At 42.7% G+C, this 19665-nt stretch overlaps 3 protein-coding genes across 8 annotated transcripts in view; 1 reads left to right on the top strand and 2 right to left on the bottom strand.

Annotated features, from left to right (window-relative positions):
• Positions 1–19665, bottom strand: part of vari (MAGUK p55 subfamily member vari) — a 123244-nt gene that overhangs the window by 86467 nt on the left and 17112 nt on the right. Inside the window, exon 2 of the mRNA XM_076691904.1 lies at positions 1441–1497. The gene's annotated coding sequence lies outside the window, so the exon portion shown is untranslated. The remainder of the gene's footprint in view (positions 1–1440; positions 1498–19665) is intronic.
• Positions 113–2423, top strand: LOC117602517 (uncharacterized). Of its 6 annotated transcripts, none has more exons than XM_076691910.1 (4): positions 113–1743; positions 1831–2026; positions 2102–2144; positions 2292–2423. In XM_076691910.1, exons 1-3 carry the CDS (start codon positions 1643–1645, stop codon positions 2123–2125), a joined length of 321 nt encoding a protein of 106 aa, XP_076548025.1. In that variant the 5' UTR covers positions 113–1642; the 3' UTR covers positions 2126–2144; positions 2292–2423. The 6 variants fall into 6 exon arrangements, with proteins under 6 accessions (XP_076548025.1, XP_076548022.1, XP_076548024.1 ...); XM_076691907.1 differs by having other exon boundaries at positions 1831–2033; XM_076691909.1 differs by having other exon boundaries at positions 2218–2354.
• Positions 2018–4174, bottom strand: mei-W68 (meiotic W68). The gene is made up of 4 exons (XM_076691600.1): positions 4083–4174; positions 3567–4036; positions 3115–3472; positions 2018–2478 (listed from the first exon to the last, which is right to left on the bottom strand). Exons 1-4 carry the CDS (start codon positions 4172–4174, stop codon positions 2178–2180), a joined length of 1221 nt encoding a protein of 406 aa, XP_076547715.1. The 3' UTR covers positions 2018–2177.

Below are 19665 nucleotides of genomic sequence, written 5' to 3'. Positions count from 1 at the left end.
CATAGATCTCGAACGGCAGGCACGCAGACAGTAACAACAACAAGAACAACAATAACAACAACAAAATACAAGCATGCAAATTACGAGAAATTAATCGTAACAGAAAAAAAAATTAAAATAAAATAAAAGAAACCTTGGTAGAAGCGCATAAGGGTATCTTATAAGCTTTTGGTAAACGTATTATCGCCGCTAGGCTAAAGAGAATTATAATAAGAAAATAAAAAAAAAGATATATATATATATATATATTATACAATAAAGAGAAAATAACGCGATACACAGAGGGGAGAAAAGGGAGAAGACACATCAGAAGATGCGAATTCACGCGGACATCGAGTTCACGAATCGGGCCCGTGCGAAAAGAAAAAGAAAAAAAAAGATAAAATGAAAAATTTCGAAAAAAATTCGCGCGAATAATTGTCGACGAGATTTGTTTTAGTTCCGAATGTTTTTCCAAACGAGAGAGAAAGAGACGATTAAATCACGAGCATTTATAATTATCAACGACGAATGAGGGGGTACGATGAATCAATAATAACGATAATGCGTCTATTTGAAAATTCTTTGAATAATCTGTGATATTCAGATTGACGATTATTATCGATTATTTGGCGGATTTATCCGGGACACGGTGTGTTGTTTTTAACGTAAATGAATATGTACAGTTATCGCCGTTTTCCCTGGCGAAGCCCACCATGCTCGGCACTGTACACTCGAACATCGAGGCTATTATATTTAAGATAAGGTATCGTTTAAAGAAAATTGAAAGAACGTCGTGGCGGATTCGATACGACGCGTGTGAATCGACGTGAAACGTTGTATCGAATATTGCCCGATAACTCGTTGATTCGATCGTGTTCCACGGGCGTGCTCGACACGCTCGGACAATTGTTTTTTATAATAATTATTCGCTCGAGTGGCGCGAATTATCGTTCGAAAGACAGGCGTTCTCGATAGCGTCTCGTGGGGAAACAAGGACACGCGGATTGTTTCCACTCGGTTTTTTACGATATTCGCACGGACCTGGAGACCGAACATCCACGAAATCAGCTGTTGTGACGAGCGATTGTTTCAAAAAATGACACGATGTTTAAAAAATTTCATATAATATTCACATGTTTTCAACAGCTCTGTATCGAAAGATTATTTTTTTCCATCAAAGTATGAAACAAATTAGATGATCCATTTTGTTAAGCGTAGTACTTCTAATTTAATATAATGTACATTTATTTTGAACAGCTCTCTAACTTTAACATTAATTAACAAATGAACACCATCGTCACGAAACCGATGATTTCGTGGATATCGTTCAAAGTTCTAATTCCACGTAACACCCACGAGATAATCATGTTACTAAGACTCTGCGTTTTTTAATATCAGCGAGACTTCGACCCGTACCACGGTCGGACAAAAAGTGTTTTCAATAAACTGTTACATTACCTGAAGCTCAGCTGTTTTCCTGACCCTCTGTACATCGTCATCTCGTCTCCTTGTTACCTGTAAAAACGAACACGATTAATATTTTCAAGAGAAACATAAAAGATCTGCAACTTGATGCGATTCTCCAAATCGATAATAATAGAAAAACAAAATCTCTCTTGACAGTGATAATTTCATATCGAAGGTTTATTTTATTTAAATTATGTCTCTTCGTCGATCGCAGAGGAAGAAATCCTTCTCGAAAATATTAAATGTAGGAGGAAATGGTAAACGGAAGTCCCGCCCATCGGTCACAGTTATTCGGTAACGATAAATTGAAAACTGCATGAATTTTTCGGTAAATGATGACGGTTAATTTGTTGGTTTAAGGTTATATAATTATTTTTATAGAACTCGGTCAAAAACCGTACAAAATGTGGCATCGGCGAGAGATTTAAAGGAACCGATCGCTTTATCCAGACGGTCCTCCGATAGCAGTGTAGTTTATTTAGGATCTTATCGCAGGATCCCTGAATTGATCGATTTGGAGGATAGCTGCGATAGTTACGAAGAGAAACTGAAAACGAGATCTCCGAAATTTGAAGAGGTTTGCGGTAACAAAAAAATTAATTAACTTTTATTTGTAACTGATTGACGCAGGAAATGTATGATTTTTTTACAGAAACAATCCATGACAAATGAATAATTCATCCGATACTTAACAGGTACTTATTATTTTTTGTATTCAATATCGATGATTAAATGTAATCGTGACCTTTGATCTTGCAAGGCAAATAGGTAGAAGTTAGAAATTTCCTTGAGAACGAAGACACGCTCTCGATCTCAGCTTTTCCTTTACGCATGATTTCAAGTTCTTTGAGAAAAGAGTCGGTCATATAAGGTCGAGTTTCAATGGCCGCCAATTTGGATCGATCGAATTCGGTGAGAGGAAGGGTGTTCACCCCTAAACAGTGCAATTCCGACGGAAGGATTCCTAACCAGCGCACGCTTGAACATACCAGACTCTCATTTTCTTTGGACAACGTTGCTGAGCCAAAGCTGAATCAAACAAACGAGAGAAATTCCGTTTTATTACTGTTTATTTTCTTGTTAACGATTTTTTTTTGAATATTACTTATGGTAATTCTTTTTTAATAATTTAATAATTGGTTCAATTTTTATAAATGAAAATATAATATTCCCTCTTTTTATTACATTTTATATTTCAACTGAATCTTTTGATAATAGACATTTATTTATTATTAAATTCTGATGAATAACTTCCACGATCTTAGTAAGCTTCAATTTCATTCAGATTACAAATTTCTGTCATAAATTCATACTGAATGATGAATACGAGGGCTTGGTATAACTCACCGGTGACACTGATATGTGGCTTTTTACGTCACCACCATCCTATTCGTATCAACCGCAACACGTACTAATTACACTGTGGAAATTGCCAATTTCCCCTCGTATATTGTACAATACCATAAACTAAAATTTAATCCATCAAAGCATACACGAATAAATAAATCATTCGAATGAAATTAAATGAATCATAAATATTTCTATCGATGCATCACCGTCCAAATTAATATCTAATCATCAAATAAAACACCAATTCAAGGATTATTAAAATCTCTGATTTTTATTAAGAAAAAAAAATGTATTTTGTTTGTATTATTTGTTTACCGATAAACACACATGATGTCCACGCCAAAAGGGTCAGCATCGACGACCACGTAAACCGGAAGTCCTAATTTCTCGGCCAACAGTTTGACCAGCATTCTCGTGGCCACATCCGGATATCCTTTTCCCGTTAACAAAATACAATTCAACGAACCGGTGCAATCATCTTCCAACAACTTTTGAAAGACGGCATCCTTTTCGACGACCAACACCATCTTCGCAGTGGTGCGAACGGAAGTTACGTTTGATACGATCTGAGGGATGAGAGCACCACCTGGTACCGAGCAATCGATGCTACGATTATCGATTAGCGTGAGGGTCAATTCACCTGCCGCTAATCCTTTCGATGTTGGCAAAATATCTGGATAAACGTTTCTCACGTGAATATTTGATATTAAGGGGCTGAGCTTCGTAAAGGAAATTTCTTGAAAATTTGTTCGATGAAAAGGACTCACTGAGTTCCCACGGGGCGCAATTTAGCAAATTAGCAACATGGTTCACAGCTCGGTCCACGTGTCCTTGTCCTAAAGATAAACTTGACGTCTTCTCGGTTTTTAAATCGTAGTAAAGGGACCTTCTCGTGGCGGTGGTTTTGGTAATTAATAAACGATGAGCAGTTGCCATCACCGTCATCATCAAAGCGAATTTCTCTTTGCTTCGACTCGCAGCGAAATTTGTTACCACCTTTTTCTCAGTCGGTTCTGTTTCTTCGTCACTTTGCTCCTCAGAGGAGGAACGTAATTCGGCGTTTGACGACTCATTTTGCGATGATGTCTGAGTGTCCATTCTTGCAAAATTTTGTGGTTCCGAATAGGAAATTTTTGGTAATTGACCAGAACATATTTGTTGGATGATGGTCGACGTTACACTTTCAATGCGAGATATTAATCGTGCCCTAAGGACAATTACAAATGATTCAGCTTCACTATATCACTTTTCCAGAATGATTTTGTAGTTGATACAATATTCACCTTGATTCTGTATTGTCCACTACAGGTATATCAATTTTTATTTCTTTATTTTTTGATATACCTTCTGGGAATCTATACTCCTCTTCGTTCATATTTCTTAATAATTCTTGATATCCTTTCTGAAATGATGAATTTTTATGTATGAAGAATTTAAACATACCGCTATAAAAATGGTACTGTTAGCGCCACCTGGTTCTCTTTAAAAAAAAAGCGCCAAACAAACGGTATCTGGCGGTGAACCATTGAACTATAATTAAAATGATATTCAAACTCTAATTCATTTTCCTACTTTATTATTTTTAATATGTTGAGTACACTTTAATGCCTTTATTTGAAGAATATTATCGGCAAAGATGATTTAACAAGTCTAAAAACGAACAATAAAGTTTAGTTTCGTCAGTTCTGAGGTGTTACCGATAGATGGTTATAAAGTTTCAGTATCCACTGGACGCAATTTCTTAAATTACAAAATTTAATAATTTACACCATTATTTGAAGCAAGATAGCACCAGAGAATGTTTTACTTCCTTCGACAATATCAGGATTTGCTTATTTTATTTAAAAAAAGCAATTTTCTATTTCATCAGTGTTGATATTCACCGCCAGATGGTGGGAGAGTGATCAAAGCGCGAAATGATATAGAATTGAAAAAAGTATTTTAAACGTTGTCAATCCAATTATAATTGATTCGTTAAATCATATTCAAAATGTGAATGAAAAATTGGAAAAAAAATCCATTTTTATCGATTCTGTGAAATCCTCAAGTAATCCAATATTTACGTTAAAAAGAAAATTAGGCTTCGATACAAAAGAAGTAGGCCGATATAAAAAGTGAAATAGATGGATAACGATCCATGCTCGATCGTTCGAAGCTTAGAAGGCAACGAGGCTAGATAAAAATCTCCGAACGTAACATTCTCACAGCAATAAACATATTAAGCTGCACAGCGAACGGAGAAATATTGATCGTTGGCTAGTTGAACTGGTTGCCGGATAATCGACAATGATTTTCCCGGCGGTGGAACGACGTTCGTATCGAGTAGCGAATCTCGAGTGAGCCGGACACCCCGCTGCGCATTTGTGAGCAGCGAGCATTGAACGCCGCGCTACCGAACGCACTAAAAGACACTTGAGGACCTTATTGTACGGCACAAAACACTGGGCCAAGTTGCAAAACGCTCGATTGTAACGAAATTCATCAGGGATCCCGTTAGTCCCGCTGCTAACCAACGCGATGCTCGATAAACAAATTTGTCGAACTTCGAAAAATCGACTGGAAAAAGAATGCGGATACTTTCGCAGATGCGGAAATAAATATCCTAAATGTTCGTCCGAAAACGGACTTGAAGGGACAATGAATACTAACGAGCGACCATCGATGTTTGCGACGCGTGCCAAAACATTTTAGGGTGACCGAAAGCATCCCTCGCCCTGAAAGTATCTATGAATATCTATGAAATTTATGGTCGGTTCGCGTGATATCGCAAAAAATCACATTCATTATCCTTTTTATTTCGGTACACAATTATGGTGCGAAGTTTCATTCCAAGGACAATTGAAATGCAAAATAAAGAAGAGGAATTGAATTTCCAAATACATGGATCGAATAATAAATCACTCATAGGGTAATGGATAAGGAGTTGTAGAAGTTCGAAATGCATATGTATACACATTGCGGTAACTCGGGGCTGTAGAATCATTCGCGTGCTTATCCGGGCGACCGAGCAAACGGAGAAATAGCGAAGGGCAGCGATCGGCCTCTTTAACGAGAATAAAGGGATCACTCACGACAAAATAATAGAGGAACGAAGCTCGGTTTCGCGTTAAAGACACTCCAAGGACTGTGTTCCTCCAGAAGGGGATAGTGTTACATTGTGCAATGAGTGCGTTCGAGAAACAACCCTGAGAATGTGCTCTTCAACCCTCAAATAGCCCGTATATGCGAACCGAGTCCTCCTCAAAATATCGGTTATAATCGAGCTTGGAAGATCGGAAGGAGAAAAAAAAAAGAAGAAAACATCTTATAAATCCCGTGACATTCAACGAATATAATTCCTTGTACGACACATCGATGGAACGCGTGAATTTCGGTTGCCCTTCTTTTCTCCGCTTCCGGTGGCAGAGAATTCGTAACTGGATCCAGCTATTTTGCTTAAAAACGGAATAATCGTGGCTTACCGAAAGCAACCCTATGGAAATACCTATGCTTAATCCTCGGTAAATCGAACGCTTTGCCTTCTGATCGCATTCAAACGTCCCTGTTCGCATGATCGAGCCGCGATGAATGACGAGGTACCTGTCCGATTCACCACGATCCGTCAAATCCGTCAAAAATATTCGTCTGCGCAGGGCGACGACGAAGACGACGATGGTATACACAATCGCGACGGAACCGGGGGAATATTTTAGCGTGTCCAAGAGCAAAGAAAAAAGAGAAAAGAAAGGAAAAATCTGGCGTGTTGTTGACGAATAAATTTGTAACAGTTCGAGAGATACACTACCTGCCACAAGTTTTAGATCAACACGCTTCAAGGTTGAGCATTTTCTTTTCAAACCCTTTTAGAGACACACGGTTGTTATAATCAAAGGTGTCGAATTGTTTCTCGAGAAATTTGGCTTAAAATATTTTCAAGTATTTTTGGGAAATGACAAAAATTGCAAATAGAGTAGAAAAGAAACGCCGCGTTAAATTCGACGATCGATCTTTTGTGGAAAGTTGTAAGCAGTGGATGTGTCGCGTCGTTTCGTTCAGATTCGAATCTGAACCGCTTCGATCGCACGCAGTTTCTCCTGCCTCATAAGGTGAAAACAGATAACATCGAATTTGTCCAAACAGTGGGGGTTGCAGCCGAAGACGCAGGGGTTGCATAACGTACCCGGGATAAAGAAACGCGAGCCTCTAGTCGTTGAACATTGCTCGCTGACGCGAGGAAATTAATCATGTATTTATAATCGATCCTCTTTTTCTTGAACAAAATTTTTCAAACGGTAAATTTCCGTTTGCTTTCGCGATTGAATTTACATTTCGACAGGAAACGATCGGTTTCTATAGGGGCTCTCGTGTATATATTTCATTAAATAAAAAAATTCACGAGGTAATTATTCGACGTTTGAAAATATTCCAACTCTAACTTGACTGTAGCAACGCGATAGATGGGACTCGACTTTTCGACTCGTTCGAAGTGCGGATTCCCTAATTTTCTCGACAGCGCGCGGTCGAAATCGGTTGTTCGACGAAATTCCCCAAGTGCACTTATCTGGGTCACTTGAACATAATTCTGAGGGGACCGAGGGATGTTATTGTAGCTACCGCTGTGTTCGCACAGAGGGTGTGTCGCCGAGTGGTTGAGAAGAATCGTGAGCTTGGGAAAATCTGTCACCTTAAACGGTAAATTTCCCGAGGCAGAAGATGGATAATTATCTCTTCGATTATCAATACGGATATCGTTATTAATATCATCATGATTATCTTTATTCCATTTACCCGGCGAACGTGAAAAAACCCCCAGACCCGTGGCAAACCAGTTACAGATATTAATAAATACTCGAGCATAAATGAATATATAATTTACCGAATAATTAATCGATATCTCTCTTCAATTGATCATCTCTGCTTCGATTTTACGGCTCGTTTCATTTTCGAATCGTTTCATTCGCGAGAGGTTAATGAAGCAACAACGAGGCAATCATGTCCGGAACGTTCGCACCCGATAAACCTCGGAACGATTCACGGCAATTTGATCGAACTTTCGGTCATAATCACTTAACGACCACTCTGCGGTACCCTTTAAGCCAAGGAATCCTTAATAACAGAGCAACATCTCGGGCCAAGACCTCCAACTAGTCCGAGCCAGCTATCGGTTGCACCTTAAGTATTTTCTCAAGGATCCTATCCGCGGCGTGGAAAAGAGAACATGACGAAAACTACAGGAAAAGAGTGAAAATAAAAGTAGAAAAAGAAGTAACAACAAGGACGGCAAACGAGCCCGATCGAACCAATCGAACAGGTTCGTTGATCTCTGATTCGGTGGCTGTTTCTGATAAAGTACGAAGGTATAGTTTCTCTCGAAAATATAGTGAAAAAGGAAACGCTTATCTTATACCCTGGACCATATAAGCGCGGACCTGACAGAAAGACTCGAAATTTTCGAGCCGAAACTAAGACTACTTCCCGAATCGCGCTACGTTTCCGAAGCTAATTGTATATAGATCGTGTCGCCTTGATCGAACAACTTTTCGACGAGATCGCGCGCCATCCTGGAGAAGAGTGAAACATGCTGCAGGCGTGTCCAGTTTCTTAAGTGTAGGTCAGTTATACCAGACCGACTGGTCTGCCGATCGACTGCCAATTAAATGGAAACCAACAACCTGTTATTTCCCGACACGCTTCTGATGCTCGCAGAAGGTCGACGTCGTTCTCGCCTTGCTTCTCCTCGCGGATCCTTTTTACGCTTGGCCATCGAAGAGGACAGCTTCGATAGAGATCTCAAACGCGGTATCTTTGACGCGCGCGACTCTTCGTTTCCGCTGCTTGCCACGCGTGTACTCCACTTTTCCTTTCGACATCCCCTGGCCAGCATTTGGAAATATTAACACTCGAAACGCAATGCATTCGACAGATTTTTCACCTCTTTTCCCTATTGCAAATAAGTTAAACAGACGTGTAGAACGTCTGAAGTAACCTCTATCAATTTAATAATAAGTGTCTCGTTTTAGTGAAAAACACTGATAACGAGAATCGTGAAATCGTGAAATAGGCCTTGGCTCATGTCGTTTGCTTTCAAATTACTCGATTCCGGCGGCCATCACCGTGATAAAACGACGCAGTTTATAAAACCTTCTTGAATTATTCACCTTTGACCACTGAATCGAGATTCATCTTAGATTCTTTGTGTTAAAGAAAAAAAGAAACCAGCTGAGAGGAATCGTTGCAATCTCGATAATTTGATCATCAGTTTTTCCTCCACAAATTCTTCTCTAATTTTTCTAATATCTTTCTAACTCTAAAATCTCGTTGCATTTCTAATCAATCTTCTCTATTATTTTCACGATACTTCATTGTTTCTCTTACCTCCAATTCCAGGTGATTGATTAACCATCGACATTTCGTAAATTATTCCATGAACATCACTGGCTTCTTCGGTATCCGTTCCTTCGTTTACAGACACCGCAAAATTGTTTTTCTTTTTTCTTTTTTTTTTTTCAAGCTTTGCGCCAGAAGTGAAAGAGATTTATATACCGACTTGAACTCGGTGCACAACGGTGCGCATTAATCCATTGTCAATTGCAACAGCAGGTAACTTGCACGTTTCAGAAGTAAATCTAGCGATCGATAAGAATCGACAAATAATTTCTATGTAAATCAGAGGCACACTAACACGACCACATATCGATTAATTAAAACGATCGATTTTTCCTTGAAATATTTGTTGAAATAAAAAACGACAAGTATCTTACATATCTATCTCATTGAAAGTAATAGCTGGCTACTGGGTACGATTGCCAATAAAATGTACCCTTCCGAACGTGTTAACATTGATCCCGAGGTAGTAATATTCACTTGGTAACTGCGAGACGAGGCGGTGTTTGAAAAATTTCTTTGGCGCGTGTCGCGTGACGGGACAGTTTGCAGCTGGCGGATTTTTCTCGCGGATTTTTCGCGATTCCGAGCCGAGCAGATGCTTCCTCGATGAGATGTGCGATTCTTTTTCGCGTGTCTCCTACCTTCCTCTCTGCTTTCCGCTTCAACGTTCCCCGCCTAGAAGGATTACAACCGCTGCCTTTCAATCGGTAGATTGCTACCTTATCCATGACTCACCTTTCACCCCGCGAACAACTTTACGAATCGTCTGCATTTTTTTCTCGATCGATTTAATGATTCACAAAATAAATAAATAAAAAGAAAATACAAATAATATCTTTTTCTCTTTACAATGTCTCAACATAGGCTAGGAATAATATTTTGAAAATAAAAAAAAAAAAGAAATTCGACGTTTCTTCGTTTAGCAAAGTATACAAAGGGAGAGGCACAAGATTACACTCTACTTAGCGGGGGAGACAATTTGGGGTTGCAATAATTAAGCGACCAGGCGTCGAGAACACCCACGAACCTTTCGATCCCCGAGGGCGGTCTTTATCGTGGCTTAAGAGGGGATTAACCGTGAGGAATGAAAAGCTATTGGCTGACCCTGAGGATCATTGCCGCCTCGATAAGAGGTGAACGGTTCCTGATAAACCTGCGAGACCTCGTTGATCGTTCTTTGGGACATCACGAGATAATGAAGCTTCTGGATTTTTCGAGTCGCGCGTGTTTCTGGGGAAATATATAAATGGTCGCCTGAATTATAATTAATTCGTGAAGAATCGGCAAGCAACCGGAGCAGAGGAACATCGACAATGAGGGAAACCGAATTGCATCCCGATTGACGCAAGGACTCTACAGAAATCCTCGAACGGATCATGGGTCAGAGGAGTCTGTCGAATCGCAGAGTCGCTGTTCCTTTATGTTTGTTGGTTTTTCGACAGCGTACCGCACCATTGTTCGTAAACATATGTTCTGGTGGGCGTGCGTCAAGAGGGAGAGAGAAAGAGCACGAACCAGGTCGAAGGAAAACGAATGGACGAGCAGGCAGACAGTGAGTCTGGCATCACCTGGACGAAGAGCACGCGCCTCTAATCCTGCCAGCCAAAAGGAAGGACAGATTCGCATGAATATCGATGCAATAGGTATTGTAATCCGGCCCGTTGTTCCGAAAACGTGAAGCCACGTAACGACATTAAGGTCTGGCCACAATGGGTTTGACGTCTCGAAATTCGGGAAACCCTTTTGGAAGGCAATGAAAATCCTTTTAGAGCCAGCAGCAGCGAGACGGACAATAGGCTGTTTTTCGAGCGTTGCGGCATGTCTGATCGCAATTAAGATCTTCGGACACTCGAGGAACGCGTGTCGCTTTCTAAGGGCATGAGGGTTCGACAGAAGGGTGGAAGAGAAATCGACAGCTTTCGAGAGGAATATCGATTATTTCGATGAATTCCAGAGAGAAGAAAATGTTTTGTATATAATTGTACATAAACGACGTTAAGGATTAAATTTTAATACTGATGTCTAGAAATTTTCTTCGAAGTAGACTGTTTCGAAAAAATCAACTGCAAAAGCGAAGGTCGCACACGCGTCCTTGATTCTCAAAGACGTTAATCTTTCGAGCATCGGGAATCACGGAGATAATCGTATTCTTCCTTCCACGGAACAAGCTCCTCCGCCTCTTTATTGATCACCGTGACTGGACAAGCGTCGGGTCGAGATAATTACGTCCACGTTGATTCTTGCCTTATTATAATACCAAATATATAGAAAGATTCTTCTATCGATCGATTGGAAAAATCATTTACATTCTAACACCTTCTTGCGCAGATTTTCAACGCCCGACGAAAAATTCTTATCCGACGAGGTGTTTTCCAGACAGATTAATGTGGGATCGAGGTCGACGAAAAAGTTAGCAGGCTTCCCATTTCTTTTCTTCTTCACGCAGTCGTATGATAGATCACTAAACGTGGCCGCCGCGACGGGGTTGGACACGCGCATTGTACGCCCCCTTCTTCGATTTCTTCCACATTCCACCCCCGTACGGGATAAAAAGTCGAAGAAGAAGCGGTGCGACGGTCGCTCGCGGATTCCCAGGCGATTACATCTGTACGAAGAGTTAGCTGCTGCTACGAACCGTCTCCCTATTGTCCGCATTCAGCCCTGTATCGACGTCCAACGTCCCTTCGACTTTTATCGTGGAACAACCTCGTCCCGGAAAGGTTACCAGCCTGTTCGTCGGGTGAAGAAGTCAATGGTTCGCCGGTGTGAGGAACGAGTCCCGGCAAGGAATCCGGCTTGAATGAAGACCTCAAAGTTTCTGGGTCTAACCTGATGGGGCAGGTAGCCCTTTTTTCTTCGGTAGGTGGGCCAGCACCGACCGCACTCCGAAAACCGGCTACAAAACGTTTTATTTACACGGCTCGAGGGGGCCCACCTGTGGCACCTCTTCTTCTTCTTCTTTTTCTTCTTTGGCCTGCCTTCTAATTCTGTTTTCTCACACGTCGATTCTCTTTTTTCCCTTTGCCTTTGGACCAGTTTCGATGGGCTCCTCCGCCTTCCTCGTCTCGTCACAAGGTGAGACTTTTCGCGACAAGTGTCACTGTTCGTTTGGCCTAGTTTCTTTTTCAGGACATACCGGGAGATGGTTTTGACAGGATAAAAGGTGATTGGGGTGGAATCGAAGAAATCATGTTTGAAATAGTTTCTGTAGTTTTTTCTTCTTTTTTTTTAGAAGGAAAACATTGATTCGATGTTTTGAAATAATTTGTACTCCTTATCCGTGGGGAGAAAACCGTTGTTAATGCATAAATTATTCAGATAGATAACACTGATAGATCCTCCTTGCAGGCACGCTTGCAACGGTCGAAGCGTGCCTTTCCTCTCTCCGTAAAAGCTTTTGCAGCTGCGACATTTTTCTAGCCGACGATGCTCTTGAGCAGTGTGTACGAGGCGAGGTGCCTGGCTGGTAGCGGATTTTTTCATTGCTTCAGCATTCACCTGGCGTTAATAATCGAGTTGAAAACCGCAAAACGAGCCGTTCAAAATGCTCGTCTCTCAAGGTGCTATTCATAGGTAGTTGAAATAAATAACTACATAGTCTAACTATAATAAAAAAGATTGCAATTTGATATGTTTCGAGTAATTTGAAAGCAATAAATATTTATATGGAAGAAGTCAGAGTTAAATAGGTTAAAGAGAATGAAGAAGAATTTTCTGATCCTTCGATAGCGGAGAAAATTTATAAATGATCCTTTAACGAGCGCACGCTGCACCTGTGCCGTCTTTTTCCAAAAGGGAAGAAAATACGTAAAAGGAGCCCAGACGGACGCGATCATTGTCCGTGGGTGGACCTGCTACCGCGAGAAAAATTTCTCGAGACTGTCGCAAACTGTCCGAATGGGCGGACAAATTATCATCCGGAGTCACAACAGAGCGTGCCCTTTTCTTCTCGACAGCTTTCTCGCAGCCCCAGGAAAACTTGCACCTTGCGCAGTTTGATTTATCGTAATCTCAACAACAGCCCTCTCGATGTCTCCGCGGGACTCCCACGTGGACCAGCTCACGAAATCTTTCCTTCCTCCTCTCTCTCTTTCTCTCTCGTAGATCTTCACCATTTCCAATGACCTAGGTCGAATTCCTTGGTGGTCGTGCGTACAAAATCCTCGTCCCAACGATTTCTTCCTTTCGATTCAGCAGAATCTCCCTGAATATAGCTGTTATTCCGAATCAGAGCCAGCCTCCATTAAGAGATTCAATAGATTTCACCTCTTAATGGAGACTCGGATCGATGGTTTACGAATGTAGCCGATTGTTAAGGACGCGAGAAAATGTGAGGGCAGAGACGAAAGTAGAAAATGATTCCCGAGTTTAAAAACACCGATCGAAGGCCGTTGCTCGCTGGCGAGTGAATACTCTCTCCCTAAACTCCTTGAACCCGTGTGTCTGCCATCCATGACGTATACAAATATAAATGAAAATGGCAGCACCTTGAACTTGACGGGCTCCTTCTGGGCGAGTCGCGACGTCGGGCAGATGCTGAAGATGCGACAGCGCGTCCACAGATCAAACCGACGATTAGGTGTTATTTATATTTTAAGGGGTTGCGATCAAGCGCTGCCAAACAGCTCGTCGTGTCCACCCCCTGCAGGCCTACCCCGATCAGATAGCCGAAAAACCTCCCACCTTTTCACCTTTCGATACACCATGGCGAATTTACATTACAATACTCCTTTCTGATCTACATTGTCGAAAAAAAAGTGGTCCTCAGATATTTCCAACCGATTCAGGTATCTTAGGTAGCTTCACTGTCTTATCCATCAATTGGACAATTAAAACGAAACCATGAAAGATACGATGGAAGCGAGGAAAAAGGGATTCGCGAAGGATGGTCGCCATCGAGGTAGAGGGGTTGCGGCACGCGACCGCCACGAACGCATGCGTCGGGACGCATGCATGCACGAAGCCCATCGACGACTGTGCAAAAGGAGCCGCAGAAAAACGAACGGAACAGCGTAGCCAAACAGAGGAAAAGGAGCAACAAGAACTAGGGATCCGGAGGAAGGTGTCGTCGGCGACCTTGGGATCCCTAACCCACATCTAATTCGCGGGAGGTTGCGAACTTGCAAACGCGGGCAAAAAGAATTTCTCAACGGATCGAGCAAAACAGAAAATTATATTTTTTTCCATACGAACTTTCAGGTGAACCTCGCGTAAGAGGTTCCGGATCTATCTGGAGATCCATAGACCGTTTGAATTTTACGGTTCCGATATTTTTATCGGTTCACGAGGCTGTCAATGACGAGGTGGGCAGGTGGTAGGCCCCGTGTGGTAGTCTATTTGCGTTGTCTGCCGCGGTCGTTTGCCAGCCGAACGGACACATACTTACACAACCGTGTCTGTTTCTGCGGCGCGACGCGATGCGATGCGGCCTACGTATGTAAAGTGTTCGCGTGGCCGTTTTGTATATTTGAAACACGTCGGTAGGGTAGTCGATGCGGGCTCATTACTGTCACGAGCCAAAACGCGCGACCACGGGCGTGACCGTCTTCGGATTCGTTTCCGAACCGTTCGCTAAGCTAGCTGTAACCATACCGTGCCCTGAATACTGACAACCACCCTCTGATAGAGCCATTTCTTTCAACTAACCCTTTGCTGTACAGCTCGAAGGTGTTCAGAAGTCCGTTTACCATTATTTCCACTTTTTAATTAACCCCTTTCGTATCCTCCACTCGACATCGTAATATACTATAAATTCAACCCTTTTTCGTTCTACGAAACTCGACATTGTCCTAATGATACCCTCAGTAAATGTAAAAGAAAACTTTTATCCCGCGAATGAGTTGTCATGCTCGTTTCAGCTGTATTATCATTTCGCAATTATCGGAACACGGGTTAAGGCTAACATGGTCGTCGAGCGCGTGCTGAAACCGAGGGAAAAAGATTTAAAAAAAAAAGAGGTTTTTCGCTGCTCTTTCATTGCCTAGATACATTGGGCAGATGGCACTTGCGGCGAGTACTCGCGTTTCGCACCTGTCCCCTTGGCTATAACTGGTCGTGTATGCGTTTCACGGGATCCTCGATTATCGGCCACGATACGCGTCGTGTTTTCCCGATTTTTCTGCGAATTTAAATCCACGCGCGGAGATTTATGTATAATACATCGGCGACAGGTTCGATGCTCATTTCCCGCGCGTGTGGGAGGTGCTTCGATTTGAATAATCGAACATATTGCGCCATCGATCGACCTTATTTTCGATGAGCTCTTCAATCAAGTATGCAGACCGTTGCTCGAAGGAAATTTTGTCAAGTCGTTCAATAAAGTTTAACTGTCATCCCTCGATCGGGAAAATCTTTTATTTATAAACCTCGAGATTGTTATTTACGCTTGTTTCACGGAAAATGTACCAAAGCCGATGTAGAAATATTTGAAAGGTGGAAGGTAAAATGAAAACACGAACGGGCAACGGTGTTTTCATTAAAAGATCATCGGGAACAGGGGAGAGGGATGAGAGACACGAGGGTCGTCGGTTCGTTCGTAGAATCGCGTGCAGACGAAACGGAGTATGCAGGCTCGTCCCTTTTAACGCGTATTTAGCGCTGGTATTCAGTTTCGCACAATAAAGCGCTTTGTGGGGTATCCGTTTACCACGGGGCACGTCTAGCGCGTGCCAAAATGAAAAAACCGCAGTAACGGCGCCCCGTAGGACCCTTTTGTACGGCACTGCCTGCCCCCGCTACCAAACGCGATTCCGTTTCTTCTCGGCTTTTACGTTCTTCCACCTCCGTACGACACGAGCCTCCTTTTCTCTTATCTACGTTCCGTTTCGTATGTATTCCGATACAACGAGGAAAGCGTACAGTCCCCTGTAAAACTGTTTATTTTCCTTTTTCCCCTCCACTGTATTGCACAACCTGAGCCAACGATCTGACGCATTCAGAAAGGATCGTCATTCAGCTCGTTCGCTGAAATTTTCCTTAACAATGCAGAGACGCGAAGATCGTACGTGTTCGAGGAAACGTAGAAAATTCCGTTTTACGCAGGCACACTTCCGTTTCAGAGAAACCGCGCCACGCGTCGGTTGCATTCAAATGAACGTTCGAGTCACCGAACGATGCTAAGCAGCTGTAAGCTTCGAGAAAAATTATTTAACCGGAGACACGAGATGATAGTTAAGGGGGTTGGAAACTCGAGACAGCGATCATCGATAACGCTGCCTCGTGCTGGCCTTCCTCGGATCGCACCTTGTCCATTCCTTTTAAACCCTAAAACTGCTTCTAATATCCTGTCGACTTAACACATTGATGGAAAATCATTGGAAAATTTGGAAAATTCTTCTGGCAATCGGGATGACTTTCAAAGTCAATCCACCCCATGGAAATTCAATGAATCGATCGGTGGATGCGAGGGGCACGGAAGGGTGTATCGAATCGTTTCGGTGTCATCGAGTTAATTCCATCGCATATGGTCTGGACCACCAGCCACATATGAAAATGATTCTTCGGAAGTAGAACGAATCGTATTTTCGGAGCATATTGCGAAGGCATGCAGGTACGGAGCATCGAGACTCACCCCCCGGTAATAAACGAGGGGGTGGCTACGTCGAAACAGAGCCACTCGTGTTTACGATTGTAAACGATGCCTCGATGACGTTGCGAATGTACCAGATGAAGTTAATAGGGAAAAGATCCTACGATAAAGTGTTGTAATTTATTCGAAATCATTAACAGCTACACAATCAACTGCAATACTTTATTTCGCCTTAAATAGCGACGATTTTTCCGGCAGCGTATTAGCGGAGCACGCGACGCGGTTTCTACTTTGCACGAGCAGGTGAAGCGTCTGATAGATAATGACTGAAACAAATGCGCGATGATTATAACATACGGGCCGATTATCTCCTCTCCGGACTTTCAACATCAGCTTTTACCGCTCGCTCTCGTTTCCTGTGACTTGCACGACACGTCGACGCCGGGCGTCGTCGAATTCTGTCATTGAACGATAACGGAGGGTGGGGCAGGAAACGTGATCGCAATTTTACTCGGACAAATTGAAACCCTTCGAGCACCGTTCGTTTCTATCGATGTACATAAATAGAAATGAACGATGTTGAGAAACAAATCGGTAACGAGATTTGAAGGGCTGAAAGAGGGTGGCCAGCGAGCGCAGTCGGCGGCTGCTTTCCACGAGGATTCCTCGAGAAGAGGACGAGATTCGAAGCAGGCCGTGAAAGCTATGAATCGCGTATTTGCCTATGAAAAGGATCGAAGACACCTGAGGCGCCACACACGGCGACGGTAACCCAAAACCCCAACCCTCGCGTAGCATCGCGACAGACATGTCTCGGGACAAAGGATCTCTCGAACAGAGAGAGAGAGAGAGAGCAGCCCTTTCAGGCCGCGGTTCAGATCATCTTTCTATTGATGCACGGTACCGAGCCGCGAGCGTAAAACTGCGACGATAATGAAACGTGCGACGCGAAAATCTTCGCCGCAATACCGATCGTATTATTCCGAATCCACCCCCTGTCTCTCGTCACGATCGAAACTCGAAAATTCAACAAGAAATTGCTTCTGATCTCGTTTAGAAATAAATTCTAAAAGATATCGTATTTTTCTAATGATCAGACTGATCTAACCCCGTTAAAAGAAATCCCTCGAGGAATAGAGGGTGCCGATGGAAAGCAGTTGCCGGGCAATTGAACCGGGACGATAGCGAAACGTGAAAAACAGGGGATGTTATTTAAACTGGTCGGATGAATCAGGAATTTCCATAGGTAATTGCAGCGATTATAGCGTCGAGCAACTGGTGTCGGGCAGCCTGGGTCGATGCTGGTTCCACCCTCGTCGCGACGCTATCGAAAAGCTACGCGAGTACACGCACGTTAAATTTTTTTCCCTTGCACCGGCGAACGTGGTGTCGAGCGTTTAAAACGGCATAAATTAGAGTGAGGTATTCCGCGGCAGATGCGGGGGTGGCGCGTGTCTAGGCAATATGGTCGTCATATTTAACCCTCGCGTCAGAATCTCCTTACATCATACAAATTGACATACGTCGATTTCTATATGCAATTAAAATGATACCGTTTGAAGTGAAAGGAGAAACGCGAATGTAATTCTTTATTTACTCATAGAAAAATTGAGATAATAATGAAATAAGACAGAATAAAATCGGCATCAGGATGAATTTCTTCACTGAAAAGAAGCTAGAAAAACGTTGGTCGTTTCTCAGTAACAATGATTTTGCCGTGCCTCGTCCACGAAAAAGGGCTGATGGTCTGTTAATTGAATTCCCGAAAATGGCACGGGTGTTGGCGTGAAAACGTTTCACGCGAGGTAAAGTAGCCTGTGCAATTATACACTCGTTACTTCCACAAATTACGCCGCGAGTCGAACCTATCGCACGAAATCTACCCTTCCTGTTACCCCACCCCCGTAGCTGTCCATTGATCGTGTAGCTGCAATTACCAGAGAACGCGGTCCCCGCTCCTGTTAACCTATGATTCACCTCTTAATGCGGCTCCTTCTGCTCGATTATTACCGCCTCGAATTAAATGAATATGTACACGAAACTCCGGCTAACTCGATTTATTCTCGTTTACGAGCCAGCCTCGACTACTTTCCACTCTGACCACGGTTCCATCGAGGAATTCCTTTTTTCTTTCTTTCGAATAATAACGCTACCAATTATTATTATAAAAGAAAACCGATGGTAAGACGGAGATCGCATCGAAGCAGCTCAATTTAGCTTGATTAATTTCAAAGAAGAAGCGAAAGGGCCCAGTGGAAGAGGAAGAAAAGAAAACAGAGGCGAAGAGAGCTAACCGTGTTCCTCGAAATTTTCGAGTGCACTTCGTTGCACTCGAGACAACGCCGTTGGAAGAAGAAGGAGCGAGACAAAGGCTCGCGGGGACGAGCATTCAGCGACATTGTTTGCGGTACTCGTGCGATCCTGAAGACCGGCAGGAAGTGGTATTCGCCGGTGTTAAATAATGGGCAAGACGAGGAGAAGAAGATTTCGATAGAGGAGCTTGTAAAGTGGCGCACGAAAAGGTGTCCGGTCACGGCGGTTAGGCAAATTAGCAAGGAGAGAACATAAATTCTTCATGGTGAAGGATCAGACCGCTTCACGGGGGGTAGATTCATCGACATATGGTAGTTCGGAAATTCCAAAGCTGTTGTCCTACTTTTTTTTCCTCCCTTTTCTTTTTGCGCCGGTGCAACGTTACCCTTGCTAGTTGCAATTTTACACGAACTCATTAAATAAATTAGTTACTATATAACCTGATACGAAATAACGTTGGATAAAAGGAAATCAAACGTCGGCGAGGAGTCAGTCGAGCGAGAAAGAAATTCCGATCCCCGGCACGCCGCTAATAAGACGAGGGTAATAAACGAATTAAAAGGAGGGGTGTCCGACACGCCACTTTACGGGCCTGGTCGCGTCTACGGATAAAGGGTAGTCCCTTTAACTGGTTCAATTAGACGCCATCCATCCCTAGG

Source organism: Osmia lignaria, chromosome 13 (assembly GCF_051020975.1).
Source record: "Osmia lignaria lignaria isolate PbOS001 chromosome 13, iyOsmLign1, whole genome shotgun sequence".
Taxonomy (NCBI): Eukaryota; Metazoa; Arthropoda; class Insecta; order Hymenoptera; family Megachilidae; genus Osmia; species Osmia lignaria.
The sequence above is the reverse complement of the archived record's forward strand: the minus strand, read 5'-3'. Positions and strand labels throughout refer to the sequence as shown.